General features: G+C 56.2%; 1 protein-coding gene across 2 annotated transcripts in view; it reads right to left on the bottom strand.

The window, feature by feature from the left end:
* Positions 1–2,324: 2,324 nt before the first annotated feature.
* Positions 2,325–9,496, bottom strand: part of FKBP15 (FKBP prolyl isomerase family member 15) — a 23,197-nt gene continuing 16,025 nt past the window's right edge. For both annotated transcript variants that reach the window (XM_086858629.1, XM_086858628.1), the window contains 9 exons: positions 8,783–8,919; positions 8,322–8,477; positions 7,770–7,922; positions 7,377–7,469; positions 6,859–6,969; positions 5,953–6,060; positions 5,061–5,770; positions 4,573–4,663; positions 2,325–3,885 (listed from right to left, as the gene is read on the bottom strand). In XM_086858629.1, coding sequence (XP_086714755.1) covers positions 3,811–3,885; positions 4,573–4,663; positions 5,061–5,770; positions 5,953–6,060; positions 6,859–6,969; positions 7,377–7,469; positions 7,770–7,922; positions 8,322–8,477; positions 8,783–8,919 — 1,634 coding nt within the window. In that variant the 3' untranslated portion in view covers positions 2,325–3,810. The remainder of the gene's footprint in view (positions 3,886–4,572; positions 4,664–5,060; positions 5,771–5,952; positions 6,061–6,858; positions 6,970–7,376; positions 7,470–7,769; positions 7,923–8,321; positions 8,478–8,782; positions 8,920–9,496) is intronic.

The raw sequence follows: 9,496 nt of genomic DNA, 5'->3' as shown, positions 1-9,496 counted from the left end.
TTCGGCCCCACTCAGCCCCGGGCAGTCCGGGGCTGCAGCCGCCCTGTGCTCGGCACAAACCTCCCGTGTCCATCCCCGGGACCCCGAGGGGACCGTGCTGGTGGCCAGGGCCACCTCCTGCAGCGGGTGACAAACAGACCCCAGGGCTGGTGCCAAACGGGCGCTGTGCACACTGCTCAGCCGCTCCTAAAGTACATAAACAATGAGAGAAACTCTGCCTGGGAGAGATTAAGGATATGATGGATTTGGAAAGGGAAAAGGGAAAGAGCAGCAGGTGTTTCGGGGGCAGCAGCTCTGCGGTGGAGGTGGAGCGTTCCCTGTGCCGCTCCAGCGCCCGCCGGCCACCCTGGGGCCAGGCTGAAGTTCAGGGGGGGCGGCTGCCCCGGCCCCTCTCCCCTCCCCGGCCCCTCTCCCCTCCCCGGGCTCGGCCATCGCCGCCCCCCGCCTTCAAAAGCGGCCGTGCCGTGCCGTGCCGGGCCGGCGGAGCGCGATGGCAGCGGGGCCCGAGCCCGGCGGGGAGTGCGGGATCTGCTACGAGGCGTACTGGGGTGCCGGGGGGGGCCCCCAGGAGCTGTCCTGCCGCCACTCGCTGTGCCAGCGCTGCCTCCTCAGGCTCGCCTGTGCCGCTGCCAGCGTGGCCTTCGTCAGCTGCCCCTTCTGCAGGATGGTGACGCTGCTGCCCGAGCTGGCCCCGGCCGCCACCCCGGCCCCGGGGACCCCGCCTGGGGAGCAGCAGCAGGAGAACGGGAGCGGTGCCCCCCCGGACCCCGGGCAGGGCTCGTCGCGCTCCGTGGCCGCGCTGTGCTCGTCCCACGGCCCCGTGTTCGCCGTGAGCAGCTCGGTGTCCCCCTGCGGGCTCCGCCGCGACTCCGAGGCCCCCCACGCCTTCGTGCTGGGGCTGCTGGGCCGGGGGCTGCTGCTGGACACGCAGCCCCCGCTGGCCTCCATGGAGAACCTGCGCCTCGGCTTCGCCGCCGGCATCCTCGTGCTCATCGTCTCCACCTTCTTCCTGCTCGTCTTCCTCAAGTAGGTCCGGATGGCGGAGCGGGGCTCCCGTCCCACTGCAACCCGCCCCAGCCCGGTGGATGGAGCCGGGGATGGCTCCGGGACTTGTCGGGCCGCGGACACCTCGGTGGGGCAGGGCCGGGGCTCAGCACCCGCCTGGATCCAGCCCTGGGGCCCGCAGGACGCTCGGCTACCCCGCACGAGAGCCCCCGGCCATCAGACTCGTTAAAAATTAACTTATTGCAGCGCTTTGCTCGCCGCGGGCCCCGGCTGCCCTCACGCTCCGTGCCCGAAGGCCCGGGGCCACCGCCGGGGCCCGGGGACCGCCACAGCCCCGGCCGCGCCTCGTGCGGCCCCGCTGAGGGCTGAGGGGACGGGCCCGGCCCCGCTGTGCTGGCCTGAGGGCGAAGCTGTAACAAGGCACCCCAAAGGGAGGAGAGAGCCCGGCACGGTGCCCGCAGAGGGAAGAGGCAGCCGGGGAAGAGCTCAAGCATCAGAGACACGAGCCATTAAAGCCAGCCATGGGCCCAGCACCGCGTCCGGGTGTTTTTCTGTGAGTCCTCGAGCCTCGGCAGCGGCTGAGCACCAGGGTCAGGATGGAGCAGGGTGACCTCTCCTTCCCAGCCCCCAGCAACCCCCCCATGGGCACAGCCTCAGCAAAGTCCTCCGTGCTTCACCCACCTCTGGCCAGAGCTCAGCCCCCGGGACCGGGATTAGCCCCAGCACAGCCCCAGAGGCAGCATCGTCCTGCCTGGGCCCGGCCCGTCCCTCCCTCCCCGAGGCTGCTCTGGCCCTGGGGGCCCAGAGCTCCCCCTTCCCCTCCCGGCAGCCCAGGCAGGCACAGAGGACACACAGGGTTAATTCGGACCCTGAGTCCAGGCCGAGGCAGAGGGAGCTGCCAGGGTGGGGAAGGGGTTATGGTTCCTGCTGGGCCTGAATGGGGGGATAAATATTTCAAATCTTGAACCCCAATCCCTGCTCAGGGCTCCCAGGCAGGGTGGAGCTGAGCTTTCCTGCAGCCCCAGAGCAGCTCAGGAGGGACAGGGCTCTGCAAAGCCCTAGAGATGCTCAAGATCCCCTCTCCTAAAACCTGAGGGGAACCAGACAAGTGCCCTCTGTGACCACCACAGTCCAGAGTGGGAGCCCCAGGAGCCACAGCACAAAGGGACCTTCTCTCCTTTCCCAGGAGAGGGCTTCAACAACACGAAGAGACAAGAACACCTTCTAGATCAAATTATTCCAAATTTAAGTCAGAGCTAAGTCAGTTTTCAGGTGACAGATGAAGCTGGACTAAAGTAAAACCACTGCAAGAAAAAAAATACAGGTTTAATTGCACTTTATTTTCCAAGAAGTGAAATGCAAATTCCTCAGGGTGTCTATCTGTAATGGGGAAGGAGTGGAACTTGTTAGTATGAGCAGTAATCGCCCCTGGGACACTCATGGACGGGGCCAGAGGCCACATCAGGGCACTGATACCCAGAGCAGCACAAGCATGCCCAGAAAATCCAGTTTCAAACACCCTCCTATTGAGCACTGAGTAATGCCCAGGAAGGCCCAGCTCAGGCTGTCACAGGCTTTGGTCTCTGCCCCAATTTCAGCTGCTTTTGGCGATCTGTGGCTCTGAGGGTGGGGCACAGATTTCCTCTCAAGAAATCACCTTTAGGGGGACACAGATCTAATTCTAGTCAGAGACTGTAAAGGCAGGTATAGAAACTAAACCATAGAATTAATAGAATTAGTTTAAGTCCTTTCATTTTATGAAGGGGTTTATTTGTTTTAAAGACTTCTGGGGTGAAGGTGTGTTAGTGCTCATGAGTGGAGAATAAAAGTGCTGTGAGATGCTGATGCTGTTTGCCCAGCTCTGTCCTCACTGCTTTCCCCTCCTGGTCCTCTCAGAGTGCAGGGTGACACCCCAAACTGCCCAGCCCAGCCTGGGCTTTGTGTCCCACCCTTCTCTACAGTTTAACTGCTGCTGGGATGGTCACACTTCAACAGCAGCAGAGCCAAAGGCACGGGAGAAGGGCTGGGCTGTGGGGAAGGACTTCCCAAAAACACAGCACATCCCAGAGCTGTGCTGCTGCTCCCCCAGGGAAACACAGTCCAGCAAAAACCACCTCAGCTCAGAGCACAGGACTGGAGCTGCCTGTGAGTGTCTGACCAACACACAGCAGGGACTGGGCTCCTTGCACCCCTCACAGCTGCTCAGGCCCTGAGCTTTACCAGAGCTCCAAGGTGCAGCAGCAGCTGTGCCACAGCTCTGAGCCAGTGCCCACCTGAACCACCTCAGCCCTCCCCAAGCTGCTTGTGCAGAGCCAGGGGCTCACAAGAAACACCTGACTGGGATTCCTGGGGGAACCTCCAGTGCTACATGGCTCAGACACTGCTGAGAGGGTGCAGGGTCCCAGCGAGGCCACCCTGGGGACCAAGAGGAATATTCCAAGACACTGATCACTGGGAGATTTTAGTCTGATTTTTTAACAGGGTGTTGCCACTGCAGGGTCCTTGCCAGACTTGCTCTGCTGAAGCTCTTCACCAAGTTCCTATTTGCAGAAAATTTGAGGTTAATGAATCCAGGGCTCAGGGGAGGGGGACAGTGGGTGGCTCCTGTGCCCAGCCCAACCCCAGAGTGTGTTTGGCAGCTCAGAGCAATTGGGGCTGAGCCCCCTGCTGCCAGCCCCCATCCATCTGCAGGACAAGAGCTGGGAAGTCCCTGGTCATTCCCAATGTCCCACGTATGCAGCTCGCCAAGGGCTCAGAGCATGGGAAGAGGCCATGCCCAGAGGAGAGGGCTCAGCAGCCACATCTTCATCCCAGCCAGTCCAGGTCATCATCATCATCATCACCAAAGAGTGGTGCGGGAGGGGGACGCCCCTTCATGCTCTGCAAGCCACAGCAGAGGGAAACTGGTCAGCCCCAGCAACTTCCTGGCATTTCATAATCACTACACAAACTGCTCTGAAATCTCTGCCAGCTTGGAGGAGCTGGGAACAAGAAGCCTCATTACCCAAGTTTTTATTTTTCATGTGATGGTTTAGTGTTTAGATTAGGCTTAGATTAGATAGCAAGAAAAAAAATCTTGATGGAAAGGAATGTAAAGCATTGGCACAGGCTGCTCAGAGCAGTGTGGAGCCACCATCCCTGGAAGTGCTCAAAAAATGGGTGGATGTGGTACTTGAGGACATGGTTGAGTGGTGAATGATGCTACATGGATGGCTGGACTTGATGATCTTAAAGGTCTTTTCCAGCCTTGAGGATTCTATGGCTCTGTGACTCCAGGAGCTGCTTGCAGGGACTGCAAAATGGGCTAAAAGGGACTGGAGAGTGGCCAAACACTAAAACCCTTCAATTAACCTGGCAAGTCTCACTGATTTCATGCCAGCAGGAGCCTCACCACTTCCTCAGCCAAGTCAGCCCTGCCCAGCTCAGTCACCAACCCCAGGCACTCCTGATTTACACAGGGAATGGATCTGAGCTCAGCCAGGCCCCCACTGCCACAGGAAGGATTTTACAGAGAAGCTGCTCTGATTGAGGCTCTGTCTGTAAAGTCCCAAACACCCAAATACATACCACTTCCTCTTCATCCTCCTCTTCAGAGGGAACTTGAGGCTTCAGTGGTCTAGGAGATGCTGTTTCAAAGAAGTTGTCATCCTCAAAGAGGCTGCAAGGAAATAAAGAATGAGCAGCTGAAGAGAGGATGGGATTTGCTTTATACAGGTTCTGTTAGTGAGAGATGGCAAAGCTTTGTCACTGAGGGAAGCCTTTGTGGCAGGTACTGTTCAGCAGGGCAATTCTGGGACCTGGCAGGCACCAGGATCAGACTGTACAGGAAGTGCAAACTCCCCTGGGAATGTTCTCCACTGCTCCAGGGCTGCTCCCAGTGGAACGTGCCCCAGGCAGCCCAGTCTGTGCCAGGTCCAGGCTGGTGCCAGTGCCAGCACCATGAGGGGGCTGCAGCCCCCAGCCTGTGCTGTCCTGAGCAGGGACACACCTGTGCCAGCCCTGGGCCTGCTGCTGTCCCAGCCCCAGCTGCCCCTGGCACCCAGCACCCCCCTCACCTGGAATCTGTGTGCCTGGGGCTGGAGCCCAGTTCCTGCGATGCTGGAGCTTCTCCCAGGACAGCTGAGCCTGGCACAGGTTCCTGCTCAGAGCCAGCTCCATCCCAGGGGTCTGTGCCACTCCCTTCCTCCCCATTTAAGGGAGGAGGCTCTAAACCTCCCACAGCCTCCTCTGCCTTCTGCTCCTCAGCTGGATGTGCTGGAAGTGCTGCCTCATCCACCCCTCCTGGCTTGGCTCCTGGAACAGAAGGTTCTGCAGCTTCTGCCTGCAAAGACACTGCAAGGAGACCCTGTTGTGGGTCAGTTTTCCCGACAGGAACACTCTCCAGCCTCTGCTCCAGCCCAGGAACAGGCTGTCCGTTCTTAGCACCCAGGCTGGAATCAGCTGTGGGACGCAGATGCTCCTCCTGAACTTTCTCTTCCTCTGTCCCCCCATTGTTCTGTGTCTCCTGCTGCTCCTCAGGAGCTGTGGGCCTGGCAGGGTGAGGAACAGCCTGGCCTTCCTGCTCAAACTCCAGGGAGCCTCTGGTCGCTTCCCCAGTATCAGCTGGGGTTGCAGTGCTCTGTGCTGGGCTGTGCTGCAGCTCTTTGTGCTCAGGTTTTGCTCCAGGTGATCCCTCCTGTCTCCCTGCTCCTGTGTCAGATTCCTCATTTTCACTGCCATCTCCTGGCTTCTCCTGCTGCCTGTTGAGCAGCTGCAGTGTCACAGTCTGGAAAGGGGAGTAGAGAGAGCACAGGTTAAATACAAACCATTACAGATCCCTGCATCACCTCCTCCCACCAGGCTGCTTTGCCACCCACAACAAATTCTCCTTCAGTTATTTCAGTCTCACAGCACAGATCTGAGGCTTTAGCCCAAGGCTCACTCTCTGTCCTCTCACCACTGCCATACCTTGATAGTGTTCATGACAACCCCCAGGACTGCTCTGCCACTGTACAGCTCATCCAGCTCAAATTCACCCCGAAGAGACTGAAACACCCCATTCATTATCTTCTTTACCTGCAAAAGAGCATGACAGGAAACAGATGAATTCATTAGCAAGTGAAGCACTGCACTCAACATCAGGCACTTCTCCAAGGGAAGGAACAATAAATCCAAACACACACAGGTGTTTTTCAAACAATCTACTTTCCAAACCAGAAATCCTCACCACATCAGGACACCTTAACTCAGAGCAACCCTATATGACCCCAACTATCCTCCCAAGCTGAGGCAGGCTGCACAACACCAAGGCAGACTGGCACTTCTTACTTATTTTAGTTTTTAAATCTAAACATCAAATGTAGAGTTTTAACAACAAGAAATAAAAGTCAGACAACAAAGTGAGCAATGGAAGGATGGAGTGAGGCTGTTTACAAGAGATGGAGAGATAGGACAAGGGGGAATGGCTCCCAGTGCCAGAGGGCAGGGCTGGATGGGATATTGGGCAGGAATTGTTCCCTGGCAGGGTGGGCAGGCCCTGGCACAGGGTGCCCAGAGCAGCTGGGGCTGCCCCTGGATCCCTGGCAGTGCCCAAGGCCAGGCTGGACAGGGCTGGGAGCAGCTGGGACAGTGGGAGCTGTCCCTGCCATGGCAGGGGTGGCACTGGATGAGCTTTAAGGTCTCTTCCAACTCAAACCATTCTGTGTGACCATAATTCTGGGATAAGATCCCATCCTTCCTTCCTCTCTGGACTGTTATTACAAACACAGTGCTTTATGGAAAAAATATATTTTTCCTTCTTATGTCAGTTCAAATAGAAATAATTCAAGGTAAATCCATTTGCTTAGGAAGGAGAAGAACTGGAATCAAGCTCACTTGCTCAGTGAAGTCTGCAGGGGAAGATCCATCCTGATCCTTCTGCAGGTCTCGGATCCGTTCCTCATAGCGAGCCTTCAGCACCACCACGTCTGCCTGCAGGGCTGAGTACTGCCAAGGGAAACCCACCCTGAGAGCTGCTCCTCACCCCACAGCCTCACCTCAAGGGGTCACTTGGGAAGGGTTTTAGTGAGGCACTAACTCTGAGTGGAGTTTTAAGCATGTCACAAAAGACTTGGCTGAAAGCAACAGCACCAAAATAAGGACACCCAAGGCAGCCTTGGGCAGTCACAGTTGCGTCATCGGCTCCTCAAGTGCCACCAAGAATAGGTGGGGGCAGCATCACTGAGATCCCAGTGAAATGAAGGCTGGGTCTCATTATTTGGCCTGTTCTGGTTTGCTGGAAACGACATGAAATTGTTCCCTACCACATTCTGGAACTCCCATCCACATTACTCTGGACTAGCCTGGGGCTGGTGTTCCCTGCACTCATTCCCATCCAGTTCCCATTCCTTTACCTTCTCCTGGATAGGCTCCAGTTCCTCCAAACGTTGCTGAACCTCAGACAATTTTTGCTCCTCTGCTTTTTTCGAGTGTTTGAGCGCCGTGAGCTGAAACACAAGAGTCAGAGCAGCTACAGCCCCTGGCAGTGTCACCCACTCCAAACAGCCTCTGCCCACCAACAGCCACTCAGGGCAGTGCAGGGAAGTGGAAGATGTTGCTGTAGCTCAGCACTATCAGCACCTTTGCCCTCCCTCCTCCATAAACAGAACAACTGCAGCTGCAGCCAAGATCAAGCTCCACAAGAGGCCTGAAATTACAAAGTCAAGTCCCAAATAGGTGGGAGAGAACTGCTGGTTACAGCTACTGATATTTAGTGCCCATTACAGCAATAAAGAACAGCCCTTTACCTTCTCCTCCAGCTGGGCCAGCTGGTGCTGCAGGGAGTCCCTCTGCTCACACAGCTCCTGGCACTGCCGGGCATGCTGCTCCTTGGCTGAGGCCAGGGCACGCTCACATTTGGCTTCACACTGAGATTCCAGCTCGGCCTGGATCACTGACAGCTGCCCATGGCATAAGAGAGACCATCAGGAACACACACACACACAATCTGTGCTTGCACAAGAGGTGGACACCCACAGAGGGCAGCCCAGCACCTGCCACCAGCTCCTACCCAAACCTCTCACTTCAGCTCCAGCCACAAGCCCCCAGGCTGGCCAGGTCTGGATCACATTTCAGACCTCTTGGCATATTTCTAAACCTTCCACTCCTCACAAGTCCCATATTCTCTCTACTACAATCTCAATTTGGTGCCTCTCCTTTCCCCAGTCTGACACTAATCCATGAATTCAAGCAGGTAACACTTTCATTCTTCCCCTACCTGAGCATTTTCACATTATTTCCTACCTGTAGGTTCCCACAAGCCCTCCAGACCTGGAGCAGCAGCTCCCCTGAGTGCTCACCTGCTCTGCTGCTGCCTGGTCAGTCGAGGTCCGGGCCTTTTTCAGGAGCTGCCGGAGCTTGTCCAGCTCCTGCTGGTACGACCTGCGAACTTCTTCCATCTCCTCCTCTGCCTGAGCTCTCTCTGAGAGGGATTTCTTCTTCCTCTCTGCAAGATTCTGCAATACAGAACATGACACAGAATAGGCCACACTGCACCAAAGTAGATCTTTTCCCTCAGGCAGAAGGAGGTTCTTTGGGCAGGGAACTTCATCACTTGAAATCAAGCTGAGGTTATCTCAGAGGTAAGGAAGGCTGACACATTACTGGGTAAGACATTAAATAAATAAAACCCCACATAAGCACAAAGGATCCACCAGCTTGCAGATGAGTCAAGATTTACTTAACTTACATACTTATAAATAAGAATCTTGGGTTAACCTTCAGTGAACAACTGAAACTCTGTTGCTGGCACTGGACATACCCTTTCCAGAGTCTCCTTTTCCACTCTCAGGTCTGTCAGCTCCTCCTCCAGTGCTGCAATCTTCATATCCAGCTGTTTGCGGCTCTGCTTCTCAGCCTTGAACTTGCTCTGAGTGTCCTGAGAGGCTTCTTGGAGCTCTGTAAACAAACCCCCACATTTCCCTGTGAGTTTGGGTGCAACTCCCACTGCAGGGGAGCACATTTTGGGGGCTGATGGAGGAACAGGGTCTCCTGTACAGTGCAGTCAACAACTCTGCTTGTGCCTGCAGTGGGGACTAGAGTTTATCAAGAGCAGCCTGTTCCAATGCTTTGCAACCATTTCTGTGAAGGCATTTTTCCTAACATCCAACTTAAATTCCCACTGGCACAACTTGAGGCCGTTCCCTCTCCTGTCCCTGTTCCATGGGAGCAGGGACATGTTGGCTGTCCCCTTCTGTCAGGGACTTGTGCAGAGCCAGAAGGGCCCCCTGAGTCTCCTTTTCTCCAGGCTGAGCCCCTTTCCCAGCTCCCTCAGCCTCTCCTGGGGCTCCAGCTCCTTCCCAGCTCCTTTCCCTTCCCTGGAATTGCTCCATGTCCTTCCTCAACATCCTTCTCATCATGTAGGGTACAGAAGTGACCCCAGGATTCAGGGTGGGGCCACAGCAGTGCCCAGCACAGAGGAATGAATGAATCATGTTTATCTCAACTTTTGACTGGAACATCCCTGGCTGCTCTG

This window comes from Cyanistes caeruleus, chromosome 20 (assembly GCF_971803275.1).
Source record: "Cyanistes caeruleus chromosome 20, bCyaCae1.hap1.1, whole genome shotgun sequence".
Taxonomy (NCBI): Eukaryota; Metazoa; Chordata; class Aves; order Passeriformes; family Paridae; genus Cyanistes; species Cyanistes caeruleus.
This window is presented reverse-complemented; position numbering and strand designations above follow the sequence as displayed.